The sequence below is a fragment of the Ambystoma mexicanum genome, chromosome 11 (assembly GCF_040938575.1).
Source record: "Ambystoma mexicanum isolate Mex_15411 chromosome 11, UKY_AmexF1_1, whole genome shotgun sequence".
Classification (NCBI taxonomy): domain Eukaryota; kingdom Metazoa; phylum Chordata; class Amphibia; order Caudata; family Ambystomatidae; genus Ambystoma; species Ambystoma mexicanum.
Window position 1 is genome coordinate 620,609,365 of NC_090934.1, and position 22,763 is coordinate 620,632,127.

General features: G+C 41.1%; 1 protein-coding gene across 7 annotated transcripts in view; it reads left to right on the forward strand.

Moving 5' to 3' along the window:
- ANO5 (anoctamin 5) overlaps positions 1–22,763 on the forward strand; it is a 652,338-nt gene that overhangs the window by 365,635 nt on the left and 263,940 nt on the right. For all 7 annotated transcript variants that reach the window (XM_069623486.1, XM_069623488.1, XM_069623491.1 and 4 more), the window contains one exon: positions 984–1,268. In XM_069623486.1, coding sequence (XP_069479587.1) covers positions 984–1,268 — 285 coding nt within the window. The remainder of the gene's footprint in view (positions 1–983; positions 1,269–22,763) is intronic.

Genomic DNA, 22,763 nt, shown 5'->3' on the forward strand with positions numbered 1-22,763 from the left:
TTTGGTAGTAGTGTGTCCTCTGGTCATGCAGTGGCCTCCAGACATAGTGAGTTTCTTTGCTAGGGCGAGTGAGGTTTTGGTTGTGACTGATTTTGTAGATGATGAAGGCTGTCTTGGACTGAGGCTTGGAGTGATGCGATTGAGTTTCCTAGCCTTTTGATGAGGTGTGTTGCAGTATCCTGGACAGCTTTTAGCGGGCAAAGATGGCATTTGGGACTCTTGTGAGCAGGGCATGGCCACCACCCAGGTGAGGGATGCCCATACAAGCTGGCACCTTTCTGATTTGTTGTTTTTGGCAGTGTACATTGAACCAGAGGTCACAGTTCAGAGGCCTTGCACTTGGCAGGAATTGAGGCTTGAATATGTTGATCTTTAGGTCATTCGCCCCATTCTGGGACTGGGCATGTTTGGTGGAGGTTCCTAGGATAAATAATTCAGTCCGTTAGGTTGAGCTTCAGGTAGATAAATGGCATCCATGCTTGAATGAGGAACAGACCGTGCTTGATTCAGTGATGACTAGGAATTGTATACAGGTCTGGTGCTACCCTAAGGTCTTTTCAGGCAGCTGCCTAGTGCACCCCTAGCACCAAGTGTTGACATGTTGGCAATAAAAACATTAAATCATTAAATCTGGGCAGGATTTTAAAAGGGAGTGGAATGACACAGTAACTGGGTCAGGTAAACCCTTGTATCATACCTGATTTCTAATGCAGCTGTCTTTTAGTGAATGTCAAGCTTTGCAGCTTTGATGCTCATGCTCCTTCTTGGGAGTCCTATACCTTTGTTAACTATTTTATACTTGTATTTCTCGATATAAAAACCTATGCGACAACAATTGTGTGTGATCTTGGGTAATGTGATCTCATGGAGGCAGGGAAGGTCACTTCCTCCTCCCATGTGATTTGTGGTGAAATAGACCCCAGCAAAAAGTGAATTATTTCAAATGTATTTGTCTTCTTCTCACCACCCATCCCCCCCAACAGGAATCTGAAAATGGAAAAACTTTTTTTGTGAAGGTTCATGCACCCTGGGAAGTTTTATCTACATATGCAGAAGTGCTGAACATTAAAGCTCCCATTAAGGAGAATGATATACCTCCCAGAAATGATAACCCCTTTGAGTTTTTGTCAAAACCATTCCGTCTTCCAAAAGAGGTGATGCAGCCTGAGCCAGACTACTTCACAGCCCCCTTCAGCAAACAGCGGCAGGAACTCTACCTCATCCATGATGAAAGCACCTTCTTTACGCCTTCTACAAGGAATAGAATTGTAAGTATAAGGCTTGCATGTGATAAATGTTAACCTGTTTTGTTCCACCACTTATATTTTTATATATATGTTTATTTTGGGTTGTGTTCAACTGTCTTGCCAATTTCTTAGACATCCATAACTTTTGAGACACCCTACAAGCAGGTTTCCGCTCCTGTCACTCCATAGAAACTGCTTTCATGAATATGCCCAACTTCATCGCCTCTGCTAAGCACTCCAACCTATCCTTTATCCTAATTCTCCTTGACCGGTCTGCTGCCTTTGACACTGTTAATCACTCTGATCTCCTTGATACTCTTTCTTCATGGGATTCACCATCGAGACCATGCCTGGGTTGAATCCTACCTTGCACCTTGCAAATTCTGTCTCCTGGAGCAACAGCACCTCTCAACTCAATGATATGTTATTTGAACTTTTACAGCGCATGGTCACCAGAGGTATCTTGGTGCTATGGGAGAGAGAAGCAGGACTACCAACTATCTGCCACTGCTTGTTAGAATAAAAGAGTCTTTAAGGACCTTCTAAAGGCCAGATGGTTAGATAAGGGCTTTACCGATAGTGGAAAATCATTCCACATTCTGGCAGCGGCCACCGAAAAAGCCCGACCTCCAATACGTTGATGGCTATAGGAGGGCACTACCAGCAGTCCCGCCGATGCCGAGTGCAATGAGTGGGAGGGTCAGTAGTGAACAAACTTGGACTGAAGGTATTCTGCCACTAGACCATGGAGCACCCGATGAACAATCCAGAGTGTCCGAAACTGAATTCTCTGACTCGCAGGGAGCCAGTACAAGGCACGCAGCACCAGGGAGATGTGGGCTCCCTACGGTGACCCAGTGGCTCCCGGGGAACCCAGACTTTGTAGGTGTTGAAGCTGTTGGATCAGCCCTTTAGACTGTGCAAGATATGAGTTGCAATAATCCAACCGGCTAAGCACCAAGGCAGCAACAACCGGAATGGATAGAAGCCGGCAAAAATGGAAGAATCCTCTTCAAAGTCTTAAGATGAAAGTGGCCCACTTTGCACGTGGAAGAGACTTGGTCATTCATGGACAGAGAAGCACTACTGTGTCTGTTTGTGTTCCACAAGGTTCTTTCTTGGGACCGCTCCTCTTTACACTCTGTACCTCTGCTCTTGAGGCACTAATCTCCCCCTTTGGTTTCTTGTACCAACTCTTCCCAGACGACACCAAAATAATCTTCTCAATTCCTGAACTCTCCTCTGATCTCTCTATCAACATTTCCAACTGTTTCTCTGCCATTAAATATTGGATGGCTTTGCACTCTTGGATATTATACTATACCAAAACAGAGGTGCTCTTCTTCCCTGCCAAAAGTTCTCTCTCATCTTTTCCTCTGCTTATTCAGTTCCTACATGACACACTCCTTTTCTCTTCTTCAGCTAGAAAACTCACCATCATTGATCACCCTTCTCACAACTTCTCGACTTCCATCTCCAAAACTGGAAGAGCAGCTCGCCTCAAACTTCTAAATATTAGGAAAATCAGTCACCTCCTTCCTTTCAACACCACCAAGCATCTCTTAACCCCTCTTCTCTTCTTTAAACTGGACTACTGTGCCAGCATCCTCTTTGGTTTCCCCAATTATGCTTTCTGTCCTCTCGAAAAGATCATTAATGTTGCTACCCGGAATCTCTTTGCACTCCCTCACTACTGCTTCAGACCGTCACCACGCTGAATGACTGACGATGCAAAACAGAGCTAGATTTAAATGTCTTCTCCTGGTTCACAAATCTATTCATGGTAAAGCACCACTGTTTCTATCCTCCTCTGTCCCACTATACGAGCTTTCCTGTAATCTCCGATCTGTCTCTATAACTACCCTTGTGGCTCCTCGCCCTCTGTGTGTCCTCTCGATTCCGCTCTTTCTCTCTTATTGCTCCACTTGCATGGAATTCTCTTCCACCAGATCCAAGAAAAAGTCCACATGGATTTGTTCAAAACCAAACTAAAAGCCTACCTCCTTTCCTCCAAGTTACCCTCTTAACCTACCTCCCATCTTCTTACTAGCTAACTTTTCCCCTCGCTTCTGACCTCCCTCACTTTCTCTGCTTCCACTATATCGCTTTACCCATCACGGTCACATCACAAGCACAGCTTATACTGCCTACCTGCACTCAAAAATGTTCAACGTCCGTTGTCCCTAATCTATGAATGTCCACTTTTGTATTGTCCACAGTGACTGTTCCATTTACTCCTTTCCACAACCAGGTCACAATGTCTCTCAAACTCGCCCCATTTTAAGAAGCTCGGAGCGTCCCTTCATATCTGATTTCTTAATAATTGTACGTTCTTTTGTGATCAAAAGAACATTGTTCCTCCTGTATATAAATAAATGAAACATGTATTGAGAGTTTAGCTAAATACAAAATTCATCTTACAAAGTAATGGGATTAATGACTAATTCCGTGGCGTACTGTAATTTGGCCAAAATTAAGGTGCAGGCTTATTTGCTAGGAGGATGGACATCTTGCATTTTCCTTGTGCTGAAAAACAGAGGGGGCCTTTGAGAAAGAAATACATTGCCACAGAAAGTACAGTAGGTGCAATTTGTCCTTGCGATAATGTGTTCCTTGACTGGCATTGGTCTTTCTAAAATAAATACCATATGCGCCACACACAAATTGCTTCTCTCACACTGTCTGATCAAGCCGACAGGATAGATACATTTACCAAGCACATGTTCCTAGAAGTAAAAGTTAACATGGGAACTTGAAAATCTAATTTTAGTGACAAACATTGGGGCAAGTGAACCTCAGTCGGGTACAAATGTTCAAAGCAAGTTAAATGTACCATTGCTGAAATGTCTAGGTAACAAACTCACCTGAGCTTGGAATAGGGGCAGACTGCTGCAGGCACAAGTGATTTCTTATTTTTTTGTGTGAATAAGAGTACACAATCTGCATTTGCAAGTGTGTCCCTCATTTGGATTGCTCTCCATTGCTACTCCTCCAGAGTCTGGTGTCTTATTTATACAAAGTGGGCATTAATAGAGGTACACCTGCACCCACCCATAACATTGTTGTCCTGTGCAAAGTTTAACAATCCCTGCACAATTTGCACACACATTTTTACTGAAACCACTTACACATGTTTTGTGAATCCATAGTGTTGGGGAACAAAATCAGGCAGTCTTTTATTTCGGAGATGGCAAACGGAGGTTATTTATTATTATTTTTTTGTTTCTTTCATTCCCCACTGGCTTGCAAGTCAAGGAACGCAGATCAGCAATGCAGCAATCCCACTCAGTTTACCTAAATTCCCCCTTTCAGGCCCAGTGTCTTTTCCAGATCACCTGACTAAAGAAACATTAAGAATATCCGCCTTCTATGTTTTTCGTCCTGCCTTAGTTAGAGCAATACGTCCAGTTATGGATATGGAAGTCCATCATCGTTTTTTATTGGAAAAGGTATGCAACAATTCCAGCCTGCCTGTAGACGAGTCGAGAGGCATTTGTCCACCACCCAGTGCCGATTTCTGTTGTCAAACAGCAGTCTACGGTCTGGACAAGTGTAGCCTAGCTGAATCCATTGGACATAAGCCCGTGCCCTTGCTCCTCTAACCCCAGGAGGGGATGGAACAGGACAGCTCCTTCAATTACATACTTGCCAACCCTACCGATTTAGGCAGTAGGATATCGCTTTTTAAGTAGTCCTACCGCCTACTGATTTTAATGGCAACAAATGCCGATATATATATATTTTTTTTAAATGTCATTTTTTTGTTATTTTTTTGGGCTGGATTTAGCAGCCTGTTCAGCCATGGTTGCAGGGTGCGCAAGTACACAAAATCCGAGGAACATTCTTCAGTTGGGATGTGTCCAAGCTGCTGCTTTTATAATGGTGTGTTCTTACTGGCAGCAGTTAGCAGACCAGTGTGCCCGTGCAACCTCCCCAGACTGTTAGAGGCACCCGTGAGATCCGCTCCAGCGCTTCTGGATATCAACAGCCACATGGTTCACCGTAATTCAGCTCCCCGGTGCCAGTCATCTACATGCTGGGGCGAGCTGCTGAAGCAATGGCGAGCCACTCCTCCTAATGAGTTCTGGCAGGTGTTTGCTTGCGTCAGGAGCCGGGAGGAAACAGCACGTTTCAGCCCCGCCCTGCGCAAGTCTCGCCACTTCCACCCGCTTGCAAGTGCAATATGCTATATATTCAGCGTAGCTGCACAACGCAGCGCCCCTCTCTCCGGCACCTGCTACATACTTGCCAACCTTACCGATATAGGTGGTAGGATACCACTTTTTAAGCAGTCCTTCCGCCTACCAATTTACTGGCAACAAATAACGATTTTTTTCAATATTTTTGAAACTTTAAGATTTTTGGTCACAGAATGTTGGCATGTATGCAATTATGTATATGTAAATGTCCAGCATTGCCTTCAGCCAAAAGGGGAACGGTGGTGCCTAAAAAGATGGGCTAAAAAGACAAAAACAAGAGGTATACAGGTTAGGAAAGGGTATTCAGAGCTAAAATTCAGATGGGTAGTTCCCAATCCCTTCTGCAAAGGACGTCACCCTCCTCATATTCCAGTTACTTCTGTTCATTAATTCACTTATTTAAGTATTTAAAGCATGAGCATGCACTTCCATATTGCCCTGTTAAGCTGCTAGTGCAACTACGTCTGCTCTTTCTATTCTCCTTTTAAAAACGAGTCATTCTATCTCAAAAATTGCATTATCTGTTCTAGGTCAATGCATAGAGGTCTTTACTGTCCCTTTTTTTAAATTTTAAAAATGTATGCAACTGGAATAGTTCTCACTCGTCCAATATCAACCTCTAAATAAATAAATTCTTCATGCAGGCTCTGCATCACGAGGATAGGGTACGTCTGGTAAGTTTTCAGTTTTGACCTGAACCTGGAAGTGCTATTTACTATTATCCTTCTCGACAGCAGCATCTGCTGCAACAGCATATCATCCCTAATAGGAAGACTAAGAAAAGGGTAAGACACAGCAGGGGCGAGAAGGGTTTTCAGTCATTTCATTACCAACAGAGCCTAAAAATTCCTATGGACTACATAAGGTGCCAGTGTATGGGTAATCTGTAAAGCTTTGTTCTCCTGATTATGTATATTGGGGAGGAAGGATAGCTCAGGGGCAACACGTTTGTCTTGGAAGACAACGCAGTGCAACATGGGTTCGAATCACGATCATGCTCTTAGAAACCACTAGTTGGTATTAAGCATGTTATAAATTAACCTTAAAAAAACTTTTCTTCACATCTGTAGTCGTCCTAACCTAAGACAATTGCAACAAATTATGAAACTGGAGAGGCAACCATTTAGGCCACTTCGACTGTATTTCCAGTTTGTGTTCTCAACCTTCTTTCCTCTGTGGGTCAAAAGACCTCAAACTGGATGACTGTGTTTTGCAAAACAAAATGAATGTACACTAAGGGCGTAGAAAACAGCTCTAGACAGAAATCTTTTCTCTTAAATAGCAACGTTTCATGCAGAGTAATCCCTGATGCAATTCCATTCCAACAAACCTGATTACTCACTAACACAACTTGTCCTATTGCTGACTTGCTAAGACATTGCAGCTTGGGAGGTTGTAAGAGCCATAATATCCAATTGGAACCTAACCCCATCCACAGATGAGTTGTTCTTGGAGCATAAATTAAATACCGGGCATAAAGGATTGGAATCTGGCAAGGGAGTGGAAGCCATGGCTTTTTGGGGTTTTATTAAATATAAAATGTGCGAAATTCTCTCTCAGAAACGTGGTCTGCTGACCAGACCTCCATCTCCACAAACTCAAAAAGCATAGTGTACCCCTGTGCCCAGCTGCATCATGATCCTGATCTGCAATGTCTACCACAGTGGCACCGGCATGTTCATTGGGCACAGGTGCCTTGCTAACAGCTGCAGAGGCAATCAAGTCTTTGCAGCACAGGGGCTGCATTTAAGATCGGCACCCCTGTTCCTAAACCCACATAACCATGAAGGTACAAGTCTGGTAGCAGTTGTAAACTTAAAAATAATCCATACCTGAGTAATATCGCTCATACTTAAAAATTCCACAACAAATTGATATCGTACATGTGTCACCACTGTGAGCTTAGAGCAGATCTGGAAGGGTGTATGTGTATTCGGGCCAGACAGCCTCGCACAGACAGCTTGCAAGACAAGAGACTGTATGGCTGGGACTCCCCTTTGATACCCTCTGGTAACGCATATCCAGCAGGAGCTGTCCTGGGAAACTGTCCTCAAAGGTCAGCCCATCCTAAAAGGACTTGCCTCACACCAAAGTGCTGAAAATCAAAAGGGCTTTTGATGCTATTGACAAGGGAAAAGGGGCATAGTTAGTGAAGAAAGAGGGAGCTCAGCATATTTGGAAGAAGATTCCACCATCTTGTTTTCTCTCTATCCCTATTGTTCCTTTCTGTTTCACTTCCTTTGGCATAAGCACTATTGATATTATGTCAGAAGGGTAAGACCGCTTATTTCTAAAATTAGGATTGGACCCCTTAATACAGGCATGCTTTAGTCCAATCACCTGTGGCCTTTTGCATTTAAAAGAAGGGGGCTCCCACTCCTACTTTGATTCACTCTTGATCCAACACCTGAGGAAGAATTCATCATTGAGCCTCTGTTGGGAGAGTGGACTTTCCAAAACACTCCCCCAGTGAGGTGAATACGGAGTGTCCAAGGCAGAAGTGAGCTCTGTTCCCTACCCATCACCAGGGCACATTGGGGTGACCTGCTGCTGGAGCAAAGTCTACCTCTCTGCCAGCCACGCAGTTGCAGAGGACCTCATCGTTTTGAAGGACTCCTGAACATATGTGCCAGCCTCCCTTGCGTTGTGAGCATGTGAACAAGGTCTACATGGTTCACTGAGACCCTTGAGTGGGACCTGCATCACCTGAGAGCTGTAGGGTATTTTGTGGAGATTTGGGGCCTGACGGTATTTTATTACCGCCGAAAAATAACTTAGCAATAATCACTCTTTGTATTCAGATTTGGCCATGTGCAACAATAATACAATGGACATGCATTATTTCAGCACCCAGACCTGCATATTTGGTATACGTGGTTGGTGGTATTTTGGTGAGCATAATTCCCTTGTTTTATTTGTGGCCCCAATGTCCAGAACCCCTTATCTTCGCTTAGATTTTTCGTGTGATCACTAGAGAGACCTCAGACCTGCATTCTAGGGATACCACAATTTCCAGTGATAGTGTTGGTGCGCCACCATGGGCAAACTCACTGACTTATTTACGACAGAGAGCTATATGTGGTAGTCTTGTGGTAATTTCCACTACCTTATATACGGTAGGGAGCTATGTTCAGAGAGTCTCTCTTCCCGTTGGCTCATGTACCTCCAACAAGTTATACTACAGTCACTCACAATTATTCATACTGATTCTGACATGCACACATCTGTCTTAAAATGACCATTGCACTGTTTAAAAATCTCCCCACATCATTGGCATTGTAATGGTAAATAGAAAATAAACCACCCGTCTGTTTTCAAATATTTTCTGTATTATAAAAGTTGCATTTAGACATGATCTCATTCTTTACAGAAATAAATAAAATGGTACAGTAAAAGCATTTTCTATGACACACTGCTATTATAGTGGCGGAGAACAGAACTTAAATTGCAACATTAGCACTTGATTAAGACACGCACGGGACTTTCATTTTTCTACACTGACTGCATATTTCCGTGCACACACACAGCTCCCCCAGTTAGGTAATTACCTTATCTGTTCAGAGGCTTCTCTCTGTGAATGTGGCTCTCTTGGCTTAACTCCAGCAAAAAGGAACGCTTGCCTTCTCAAGCCGGGGTCATTGCCTGGAATTCTCAGCTTTTTCAGATAGGACTGCCTCAGCCAGTGGAAAGGTTTTTCTTCCAGCTCTCCCCAATGTCGACTGCAGCAGGACACAGGAATCTGCATTCAGTCAAGACCCCACAGCCAGGTCTTCTCCCCAGTAGTGCAGAAAGATGTCTCCTGTCTTTTTCCCTGCTACTGCCCACTAAAACTTTCCTCTCAGCCCTCTTTATGACGTGTCCCAATGAAATCCATCATCTCTCATCCTCCTACTCTTCAACAATAGCTTCGCTTATACATTTGCAATTGTTGCAAATCTGACTTCCTCCTTCCTGCCGTTACTGTGCACAACAACACGGATAATCAGGCAGAGAAGAGAAGAAAAAAAAATCTGCACACTCATTTAAATGCCTAATTCTGCAGTAGAGAACACATTTTATTAGTGGGTTATATTAAAATAAGGTTTTATTAGTCAGGTTAATGGTTAATAGGTTAGCTGTTAATTTTCAAATGTGTCTCTAGCAATATAGGCATTTCAGGTGAAAAATAGTGTGCATTTTTAAATGAACACGTGTGCTTTTAACTGTAAAAATAGATTTGCATCTTATATGTTAAAATCGTTTTTTACTGAATAGTCTGTCTTTCCTTGTTAATCTGCTAACCCATATAGCAATGCACCGCACCCTTGTGGTGGTGGTGCTGCAAAAAAATGTTGCTACTTGTGCAGTAGCGCTGTACTCTGTGCTGTTTGCTAAATATCCTTACATATACCCTCCTTTTGTTTTTAGAACTTGGCTATAATCCAAGCCAATTCCTAAAAACAACTTGTTCTATTTTTTTTTTACAATATAGCAATCCAACAAAATGAATATTCATGTGCATCAATGAAAATTTGCAATCAACATTTCATCTGAGTCCATCAGTTCATAAAATGTTCCACATTTGCCTTCTCAGTGGAAGTGGCATTACTTTAAGTTTAAATTTTCCAAGTCAATTAAAAACAATGAAATAAAACAACTAACTAAAACAAATAAGTAATATAACAAGTTAAAATAAATAAATAAAATAATAAATACGTGGAACTTCATATGCCGGAACTTTTGCTTTGTCTCTTTTGGTATGTCCCGACCAGCGATGTTATTCGGTTCATTCGAGTACTCTTTCATCTTGGCAATCTTGAATCCACAGTAGTCATCTCTTTTGGCATTCCGGTTATTTTGTCTTCACCTCCACCTGGAGGCAGGCATCTTTTGGTCTTCATCCAGGGGACTCCAGGACTCCATCGTCTCCCGTGGCCTCTGATCCCGGAACCTCCGACCAAATAATGTTAATTGTCTAAATCAAAATAGAAAATAAACAGATTAAGTACATAGCACAATACTAACTTCATCCTTTTGCCAAAAATAAAACATGCTTGGTAAAAATACTTCGTTTTTTTTTTCTTTCTTCTGAAATTAAACACAAGTTAAAAGAAAACAAACACATATAAAACAGCATTCAATATTTAATACACTTTCTCTCTGCACACCAACCACGAGCTTCCGTTATATGTGCATTTATTTATTTATTTATTTATTTATTTATTTATATTATATATTTTTACATATATTACAGTGTTTATGTGCCATCATAACAATCAACTTTTTTTTAACTTCTTTGTCACTGCCTCCTGATTACACCCATTTATTTTCTCAAGGGACTCTATCCGTTTCCACATGCTCAAGCTGCCTGATCTCATGTCTGGGATGGCATGGTTTGATTTGATTTACATGGACAAACTGCTCTATTGCTGTTTCACCTTCATTTTTCAAAATTTTATACACTACAGGAGAGACTTTATCTATAATTCGAAATGGCCCCTGCCAGGCTGCCAGAAATTTAGAATTTTTCTGTTTACTTTTTCCAAAATGAAACTTGTACACCTGATCCCCTACATTGTATTCCTTTACTGATGTCTTTTTGTCATAATATGACTTAGCACTGTCAGCAGCTCTTTCCAGATTTCTCTGCACAAAAGCAAATGCATGTTGCAAATGCCTCCTCAGTTCATCAATATATTCATGAACTGTGGATGCACTCACTAGAGTTTGCTCATGTGTTCTGTATAGTAGGTGTTGTGGTAACACCATTTTCCTACCTGTTACGACCTCATGGGGGCTAACACCTGTTGCTTTGGCAGGAGTCGACCTGATTGCCATCAAAACCAATGGTAAACGCAAATCCCAGCTGGAACCTGCTTCTGCCACAAATTTCTTTAAAATATCCACAACAGACCTATTGCTTCTTTCAACTGTACCTGAAGACGCCGCCCGATATGCGATATGTAGTTTCCTTTTCACACCTAGTATTTGCCATACCTTACTCATTAGAGTACTTGTGAAATGACTTCCTCTGTCTGACTCAATTCTTTGTGGCAACCCAAACCTTGAGAACACATGGTTCACCAGCAATGTGGCTGCTGTTTGCGCACTACAATCTGGTGCGGGAATGCACTCAATCCACTTTGACATCAAACATACCACACTCAAAATATAGCGGTGTCCCCTGCTCGACCTTTTTAAAGGACCTACATAGTCTATTTGCAAATCTGACCATGGGAGAGTTAGGCCTCTTTTCATCAATGGTGCTCTATGCATTGGTGAAGCAGGTTTAAATTGGGCGCATACTAGACATCCTCTAGTATATAATTCCACATCTTGGGACATATGTGGCCAGTAAGCATAATCTTTTAGTATTTCTAATGTCTTTTGTGAACCTCTATGGCCTGCAGTTATGGCATCGTGTGCATGGTGTAGCATTAGTCCTCTGAATGAAAGGGGTACTAACCACTGTATTTGCCCTGTTATGGACTCTCTAATCATGAGCCCATCCTGTAATCTAATTCGTGTTTTGTTCTTTAATAACACCCTCAACTCTTCTTTTCCCATACAATCATTTTCTGTTAAAGGATTTTGTTCAGGATCTATCAAATGATTATAATAGATTCCCAAAATTTGATCATTCTTTTGTGCCTCAATCAAATCTTGGTCTGGCGTGTCATGACTCCACTGCACCACCGGTTGATCTACCTCCTTTGGTGCTTTAGAACGTGTGACTGCATCAATTTGTATTTCACCCATTAAATAATCAATAGGTAGCAATTCTCCCATCACAGCCCCAATCTTAGCCAGATGGTCTGCCTTATCATTTCCCTCCTTATCCTCTCCTGGTGTTTTTAAATGCCCACGAATTTTTCTCCAGTATATTGTTAAATTATTTTCTGACACCAATTTGTCTATGGCTTGTATCATTTTTCCATGTTTAAGTGGCTTTTTGTTGTATGTAACCATGCCTCTTGCTTTCCAACCAGGCAAATACTCCACAAAGCTATTCCGTGCATAGTCAGAATCAGTCACCAGGACAATTTCACTGAACTTTTTATCAACTGCAGTAGCAATTGCTTTATAGATGGCTGCCAATTCCGCCACCTGACTGCTCCTATCTCCAATCCTCATCCCTATACTAGGAACGCCTTCACATTTCAACCAGACATTTCCTATTCCTGCCACTAATTGTTTATTACTGTCATTTTCAATGTGAAAAGCACAACCATCCACATATACAGTTGGCAAATCCTTGCATGTTTTTTCATCAAAAGCTTTGTGTGGTGATTGTTCAAATTCCTGTAAACTAGCTTCCACATCCATTTCATTTGTTATTTGTTCAGCTGCACAGTCATGTAAGTCAGCTAACCCTTGAGCAATTGGGCTCTTTTTATTTTGTCCATATCTTACTTCTACGGGAAAACCTTGTAATGCCAGTGTCCATGAAGTGATTCTGGATTGCGCTAGATTGCCTGATCTAATTCTTTTACTCTCTAAAAATTGCAAAGGTTGATGATTTGTTTCAATAATCACCTTTTCTCCCTGAACAATGGGGCGGAAATGTTGTAGCGCCCACACAGTGGTTAATAGGGCCTTTTCGCATTCATTAAATTTCATTTCAACTTGGGAAAATGCCTTACTTGCATATGCAATGGTTTTGTGATTCAAATCGTGTTTTTGTGATAACACTGCTGACATACAATGTTCAGAAAAGCCTATTTCTATAAAGAAATCCCTGTCCTTTATGGGGTATGCTAAACATGGTGCCTTTACAAGACATTCCTTCAATCTAGCCACTGCATCAGACTGCTCTCTTTCCCATCTCCAGTGAGTATTTAGTTTAAGCAGTTTAGTCAATGGTTGAGTGATTTCTGCATAATTCTCAATGAACTTTCTGTTATAGCCTGTCATCCCTAATAAACTTTTTACTCCTTTCACATTTTTAGGATCTTTTAATCTTTGTATGGCCTCTATTTTCTTCCTTTGTGGATTTAGCCCATGTTCAGTCACTTCATGCCCTAGAAAGTTCACTTTTTTCTTGCACCATTGTGCTTTTTGCAAAGATACTTTGGCGCCTGCTTTCTGCAATTGGCCAAGCACATGTCTTATTTCCTCAAAATGGCTTTTAAGGTTTTCATTTCTTATCAAGACATCATCCACATAAACTATTGTTCCTCTTTCCGCTGCATCTGGCATGGCCTTTCTCAAAAATATGCCAAATTCACTCCCACTATTGATGTACCCGAACGGAGCTCTAAGCCAGGCATATTGAGTCCTGTCAAATGTAAAGGAAAATAGGTGTTGTATCTCCTCTGCCAATGGCACACACCAATATCCAGATGTGAGATCTAACGTGGTAAATACATTTGAACCATGTATCTGAGCTAGGCCCTGATCAATGAATGGTAGTGGCCACCTAGATACTGGTACTCTTTTATTTAACTCTCTTAAGTCTGCACACAGCCGCCATTGACCATTTGGCTTTAACACACCTAAAATAGGCGTATTGGATGTGCTATGAATGGGCCTAATTATTCCCCGTGATTCCAAATTTTTAATAATCTCTGCCAATGATTCTAAACATGCCAGCGGTAGTCTATACTGGCGTACAAACACTGGATTTCTGCTACAACCTTCTGGTAGTGTGGCCACATGTAAATCAGTTAAACCCCAATCATAAGCATCTTTTGCAAATACATCCTTAAACTCCATAAATATTTCCCTCAGGTCGTCTCGATCCTCATCGCTGTCACATGCATCCGCTAAGGAGATCTGCTCTTCTACCATTCTGGAAAATTCTGGAAACTCTTCTGGTAAAGGAATCTCAGCGCTTTCCTCTAACTGTGTGGCTGTGTCTTTTTGTAGAGCTGCCACTTTTAAATATTTTGGCATATCAGCTTCCACTTCAATGGGCTGATTTCCTGTTTCATTTTCATTTAAATTAAATATTATGCAATCCTCTTGATGGCAGCACACTGTCTCATTTGAATCATAAGGATACACAGAATGAATTTTAAATATTCCTTTGGGCTGAGAGTCCAGGTGTTCTGGCAACTCGCCCTTGGCATCTACATATTTTTCAGGAATATTCCCAATCACCATGTTATTTAAATCTGCCGTATAATGTGATTTTTGTATGGCCATTCCTAATGGGGAGTTTTCCTCTAAATGAATGTCCTGACAACCTTTATTATTTACCATGATTTTTACAGATCCTTCACCAATATCTACCAATGGAATGTATTCATAATCCAGGCCTTGCTGTTTTATGGATTCATTCAGGCATACAAATGCATCAGAGCCTTTCATCTGCTGTCCATTTTTGCATTTCAGTGTTATTGCAAACTGTTTTGTAAATGCAGGAACAATAGTATTTTTCCTCATCTGTAATTCGACTGCATAAGGAACTAGTTGTGCACAATGATAAGCCCTTCTTTTGTCTTCAAATTCAGGCGCCGGCCCACCTAGGCGTGACCATATTTTTTGATTAAGGAAATCTAACACCATACACATTCTGTGCATGATGTCATTGCCCATGTAAAATTCATTTTGTGCTCCACTCACTATCCATACATTATGGTAAATTGTTTTCTGCCCAATGCTAATTTTAAGCATGCATCTGCCTGTAATTCGGTTTTCAAAGTCTGGACTGTCCAACCCAGAAACATATTGGTTTTTAATCCTAAATTTCGGGATTTCTTCCCTCTCCATAATTTTTTGCAACAATTTCTCATTAATGAAACTCCTTTCATGTTCAAACGCTAAAGTGGCTTTTATTGTTTTAAGATAATCATTTATACCAACGTGAACCCATGGTTGCTCATCTTCCATGTGTATCTCTGCCAGAGTGGTAATGTGTTTTTCTGAATCTGTTTTAGGAACAATATTCTGTTTGCAGGTATTCTCTTTTAAGTAAAAACGTAATGTGTGCTCATCTATAGCAGTCTGCCAATCTTTCCTTGGGTCCAAGTATATTTGTACAGGTAGTTTTTCATTGTCGCTCTGATCTTTGTCTTGACACATTAATATAACAGTGACACTAGGTATGCAGCTATTCTGGAGATATACCTCCACAGCATCATTTGTTTTGGCAACGGTGTGACATTCTTTTATATTGCTGTTTTGTGATTTTAGTTTCTTAGGCCTCAATGGTTTTTTGGTTAAGGACCACAGCACTCCATTCACCCCATCTATGAGAGGAGACAATCTTTTCAGGCAATCTGTCCCCATCAGAAATGGAATTTCACAAATAGATGTGATCAATACCTCTTGTTTCATTCTGTGCTTTCCTATTTTTATGTCAACCTCAGTTACACCTATGATGGGCACCTCCTCCCCATTAAAGTTATGCACTGGGCCTTGATTTGCCTTCACTGTGATCTGACTCTGTGGAGGCCTCCCTTCATTGATACTCTTTACCAGCTCCTTGGACATAATTGTGGCCTGTGCGCCAGTGTCAATCATAGCAAAGGTGTGGCATTTTTCTTCTACAGTGATGGGTGCATAATATCTGTCCTCAACTTCCTCTAATACACATAAGAAATGTGAATTCTTACTGATTTCAGGGCTCACCTTTCTCAGGTCTTTTTCACTTTTGGCTAAGCACATTGGTAAATGAAAAGACATTTTTCCCTCCTTTTTACCCATTTCTGTGCGAGGTATTTTATTCATTTCTCCATGTTCAGAGGTTTTTTGGAGTGTGGCCACCGTTCGCCCATCCATCTGGGTAACATCAGAGACCACATTACAACCTTCCAACTGAACATGTGTAACAACATCATTCAGCAATTTGTCATTTTTTAATTCTGTGCATTTGTGATCATTTAGTGTAATACCAGCCCTTTCAGCCTCTTCAAAAATATGTGGCTCAAAGAATTTTTCAGGTGATTGACTTGTACCCTCCTTGTGAGTATTTCCTTTTTCTGTCTGTGTTTGGTCATTGTTTTGCTTGCCCAGGGAAGGAGCTATGGCATCCCCGCTTACTCCCTGTTCACTGGTATTCCCCATGCATGAGTCATTTTTCTTAAATCTGTCCCTTTGTTCTTTTGGAATTCCTAATGTTTCTTTTTCATTTGTGCAAATCTTTACTGTTTTATTTAGCTCTAAGTTAAACCGTACCTCTTTTTTAGAAGTATTTACACTTTCTATCACAATTTCATTTACTGGTACTTTCATTTTTAATCCATTAGTCATCTCAGAGTCGTTATGCAAAGTTATATCAGAGCAATCTGTCATTTTGGCACTGCAGTTATCATGAGTACTTAGTCACTTTTCGGAAGCCCCCCGGTCATTGCTATGGCCATCAGCCCCCTCTTTGGAAGGTTGTTTTTGCGCTGTATAGAGCTTTCCTATTTGCTCAGCTAACATTTTCACTTGGGCCTCAAGGCATTGGAACCTTTCCACCTCTCTAGGATCCTCTTTCTGTGGCCTAGGTCGATATTGGTTGTTTTCCCCCTGATTGGATCTATTCTGATACCTCTCAGGTGATTGATACCGGTTGGGATGGTTTCTGAACTCTTGATTCATTTGTGGAGGGGAGCGGGTTGCACCCATCCTTTGATTATAGTCCCCTGGTGGGGAATCATTGTACTGGCGTGGACTGTAGTTCACGTTTTGCCTCATGTCCTGTCTCTCAGATTGTGGGTACTGGCCCCTATATTGATTTCCATTATCAGTAAATCGATCCACATATCGGGGCCTATCCTGATTACCATATATCATGGTGCTGGGATCAAATCTGCTCTGTGTCCCCAATGACTGGTAGGGACCATCATTTCTTTGATCTTGATTTTGTCTCTGGTTATTGTTCATACCTGCCATATCAGACCGGTATCTTACCCGGGGTCTATCTCCTAAATATCTAGGGCTGATGTAGCTCTCTCTATTACTAGGATCATGTGATTGGAACATTGGTACAGGAAATGGCGATCTTTGTTGATTACCCCTTTGTTCAGGTGTCACATTATTTTTACCTTGGCTTTGAGCAGACTCAAGGGACATTTTGGCTGACCTGATTTCCATTACTGTGGCTGAGAGTTCTTTAGATTTAGGCCTAGTATCTTTCATTTTATCACTTTCTCTACCCTGACAATAGAGTACCTCATATAGCTTGGTGCTTTGATGTACAATCCATTCAAGGGACTTGTCACGGTCAAATTCACGGACCAATTGGGATATGATGTCTTTCTGTAGCCCATAGAAGTATGCAGTTTTAAACTCATTGGAATTTGAGTCAAAAGATACATCAAAGCGAGAGAATGCTCTTTTTAAGTCTTGTAAAAATTGGCGAGGTGATGTATTAGGTCCAGCAGTAATAGTGTACGCGACTTTCTTTGCCTCCTGCAATGACTGAAAAGGAGAAAAATGACGCCTAATTTCTTTTTCAAACTCCAGCCATGTCATATTCTGCTGTTCATTTAATCCCCTTATGATGCTGGCCGTCGGGGCATCTAAAGTTAAATGAAAATATTGTCTGTACTGTTCCTTAGGTATCTGGAGCGCTTTAAAAATGTCATGCACCGCTTCTAAGTGATCCTCAATGCAGCATTCACCTCCCTTTTTAAATGGTTTGATCAGGGCTTTAATGGATTTCATTATTTTTATGGGGCTACTTGTTGCAATGCATGGAATTGCACTATTTTGTGATTCAATCCTGTTTTCAGGTGTATGAGATTGGTGGCTGCCCCCAATGGGAGTATCAAATCCCCCAAGGGCGCTGCAACCAAGTTCAGTCACCGGTCCTGTCACTGGGGCACTAGCTCTTTGGGCAGAGCTAGAATTCACCTCCACTCCATTGAATGTGGTACCCTGCCGCCTCTCCTGGGACCTGGGAATGCACATTTGCTGTTCTAAGTCCCTACACTTTTTAAGGAGTCTGTTGGCTTCATCATGCAAATAATTATTTTCATCACTCATTTTATTAATTGCCTCCTGCATATCGCACATTTGCATTTGGCATTCATTGAACTCTTTATTTCTCTTGTCTCTTTCTTGGATCATTTTAATCATTTCTTGTTCTGCACTCTGGAGATCACCTTCTTTTTCGCAATGTTCTTTTTGTAAAATCTGCATTTCTGAAACAACCTCATCTTTATCCTGCCTAATGTGATCCACTAAGGCTTTTAAGTGTGTCAATTCTTGCTCACTATCTTCAAATTGTTTCTTGCTTTTGGATAACTGAGTATCAAAGTCTCTGCATTTTAATTGCATGTCTTTTTGGCATACATCCAATTCTGCTCTCAACATTTCCTGATTTTTACTTGCCCCATCTAATTGTCTTTAACCTGTTAATTAGCTGAGTATCATTCTCTTGCATTCGCAGGGACTTGTTTAAAATAAACCATATTTTGCCGCATAGCCGTATTAAACAGTCTTTCTCTGCACTTTTATCGGCTGCATTCAATAATCTTGTAAGGCAGACCTGAATTATGCTGCCTTCTGCAAAAATATTGTCTAGTTTTTCTTTCTGCACCTCACCCTGAATGCGGTTACTCCATTCTAACGTGGTATTCGAAGACCAATTCCCATGTGCAAATAACTTTGCCTCTAAATATTGCACTAGATCTGAGAATGTGGTTTCCCTTTGTGACATTCTGAAATTCGTTTTTAGTGGCACACTGCTATTATAAAATGGGTTCCCTTTAATGTGCAAATGGCAGTGTGAGACACACTTGCCACGCCCAGTAGGTACTCTGTGATCACTTTCCCGGCCTGCAACGCACCATAAATATGTAGGGTATTTTGTGGAGATTTGGGGCCTGACGGTATTTTATTACCGCCGAAAAATAACTTAGCAATAATCACTCTTTGTATTCAGATTTGGCCATGTGCAACAATAATACAATGGACATGCATTATTTCAGCACCCAGACCTGCATATTTGGTATACGTGGTTGGTGGTATTTTGGTGAGCATAATTCCCTTGTTTTATTTGTGGCCCCAATGTCCAGAACCCCTTATCTTCGCTTAGATTTTTCGTGTGATCACTAGAGAGACCTCAGACCTGCATTCTAGGGATACCACAATTTCCAGTGATAGTGTTGGTGCGCCACCATGGGCAAACTCACTGACTTATTTACGACAGAGAGCTATATGTGGTAGTCTTGTGGTAATTTCCACTACCTTATATACGGTAGGGAGCTATGTTCAGAGAGTCTCTCTTCCCGTTGGCTCATGTACCTCCAACAAGTTATACTACAGTCACTCACAATTATTCATACTGATTCTGACATGCACACATCTGTCTTAAAATGACCATTGCACTGTTTAAAAATCTCCCCACATCATTGGCATTGTAATGGTAAATAGAAAATAAACCACCCGTCTGTTTTCAAATATTTTCTGTATTATAAAAGTTGCATTTAGACATGATCTCATTCTTTACAGAAATAAATAAAATGGTACAGTAAAAGCATTTTCTATGACACACTGCTATTATAGTGGCGGAGAACAGAACTTAAATTGCAACATTAGCACTTGATTAAGACACGCACGGGACTTTCATTTTTCTACACTGACTGCATATTTCCGTGCACACACACAGCTCCCCCAGTTAGGTAATTACCTTATCTGTTCAGAGGCTTCTCTCTGTGAATGTGGCTCTCTTGGCTTAACTCCAGCAAAAAGGAACGCTTGCCTTCTCAAGCCGGGGTCATTGCCTGGAATTCTCAGCTTTTTCAGATAGGACTGCCTCAGCCAGTGGAAAGGTTTTTCTTCCAGCTCTCCCCAATGTCGACAGCAGCAGGACACAGGAATCTGCATTCAGTCAAGACCCCACAGCCAGGTCTTCTCCCCAGTAGTGCAGAAAGATGTCTCCTGTCTTTTTCCCTGCTACTGCCCACTAAAACTTTCCTCTCAGCCCTCTTTATGACGTGTCCCAATGAAATCCATCATCTCTCATCCTCCTACTCTTCAACAATAGCTTCGCTTATACATTTGCAATTGTTGCAAATCTGACTTCCTCCTTCCTGCCGTTACTGTGCACAACAACACGGATAATCAGGCAGAGAAGAGAAGAAAAAAAAATCTGCACACTCATTTAAATGCCTAATTCTGCAGTAGAGAACACATTTTATTAGTGGGTTATATTAAAATAAGGTTTTATTAGTCAGGTTAATGGTTAATAGGTTAGCTGTTAATTTTCAAATGTGTCTCTAGCAATATAGGCATTTCAGGTGAAAAATAGTGTGCATTTTTAAATGAACACGTGTGCTTTTAACTGTAAAAATAGATTTGCATCTTATATGTTAAAATCGTTTTTTACTGAATAGTCTGTCTTTCCTTGTTAATCTGCTAACCCATATAGCAATGCACCGCACCCTTGTGGTGGTGGTGCTGCAAAAAAATGTTGCTACTTGTGCAGTAGCGCTGTACTCTGTGCTGTTTGCTAAATATCCTTACAGAGCCAAACCTATAACCTACACAAATCACTACGTGGGTGTTTCTTTAAATATTGCTAATCTAAATTGTCTTGCTTGCATACCCTCGATTTAACAGATTTAAGACATAGTATGACATTAGTTAGACATATAATGTTGACAACATCATTTAGTATCCCATCCAAATAAATCTATATGCCTGATGCTCCTAGTTTTGAAATCTTCATTTTGATTGGTTCATACATCACCTCATATACATGAACTTCTTGATAATGACATCGACTTACTTTCATTATTCAATTGTCAACCCGTCCCATTAATACAATCAATCCTACCAGACAGTTGGCCTCTAATACAAACAATTTACATGTACATTTAATGACAAGCCTATGCAAAAATAATCAAACGTATACAAAAACAAATAGTTGCATTGAATGGATCTGAACTACTAAAGTGCCCATATAGAAAATGGAAATTACCACCATTTAAAGTGCTAAAGTGACCTTCTAAAGTACCAAAATGCCATCTCGCATATATCTAACTACATTTCTTAATTTATTTTTTGCAAGTGTTACAATCCACCCATCATATTTTTTCATATAGCATGGGTGTCGGTTGTTTTGACGTTTAGCCATTGGACTCGTCTTCCTCAGGGCTGAACTGATGTACAGGAAGTTTCTGTAAATAAGTTGAAACAACGTTATATTGAAGTATTATTCCCACACTCATTTTTAAAAGCATGTGGATAGAATGACAATCAATTCGCCAAATCTTCCCCTGAGTTGTATGTAGGCCCTCACATATAGGGCACTTTTGAAACATCTATATTAGTGTAACTTCATCCTCTACTGTAATAACAAACAAATGCAATAGATAAAGTCAAATGAACGTAGTTTATTTACCTAGCCTCTCCTCTTATTGCCTTTTCAGAGGGAGCACCTACCGTGTGTCCATCCCTGAATGTTCCCTTTCCATTCATCCAATATTGTCAGTGTCTGAAATGACAGGCCTGGTGTTGGCATCACCCCAACCATAAACTTATATTTAGAGCTACATATAAAGTAAAAATACAGTTCCTGGCATTTTATTCATCACCTGAGTGCCAAGACAACCAGCATTTCTGTATTTCAGCCATAGAACCATTGTGAGCCTTGACTCAAGCCCGTTGGATCATGTTGCACCAACAGGACTTTCCGTAGCTGACTTTGGCACTATTGCTTGATCTTGAATCGAATTGCTGCACCCAACATGTTCAAACATCCAGCGTCATCTTTGTTGATATTCATTGACTGACCCTGGTGGCCTCGTCAGAAAGCAACTATTGACTGCTGCAGTCGAACCTCCTGACTCTAACTGCGTATCCAGTCACCAGCATCTTCACCATCGAACTATCAAACTGACCCTCTTGGCCCACATTATCAGCCCTTATTCAAGCACCGATTCGAACCGAAGCCAACTTTGGCTCAACCCCAGCTTGACAATGCTCCCCATCTGGAACAATGCAACTGCCTTATTCTGAGTCGGATTCAAACCTCACAAACAATTCCAAAGAGCCTGGTTTGACCGTGTCAATCCACCAAGAACGGCAAAAGGTATTATTGACTTGTAACTACCTCCTCAGTCTATCTTTAGGACCTAGGGTCTGGCTAGGTTTACCTTTTAAACTCACCATTAGTGGCAGGCAGGCGCTCTACAAGACAACTTTGATCACAGTCGGTTACAATCCCTTTTCACATCAGAACATATCCTTTTTGAAATTAGTGTGGCGATGTATTGCTTTTCTCCCCCTGTTTCACTACACGGAGTATTGCATATGTCTACCTTTGCATTTTCTCTGTTCTGTTCTATTTTTCTCTTTGTAGTGCTACTGGACCACATTCACACCCCTCCTGAGAGTATAGCCTTCCTTCGGGTCACTTTACCACAAAAGGAGATGGATGTATGTCTCTTAACTGTGC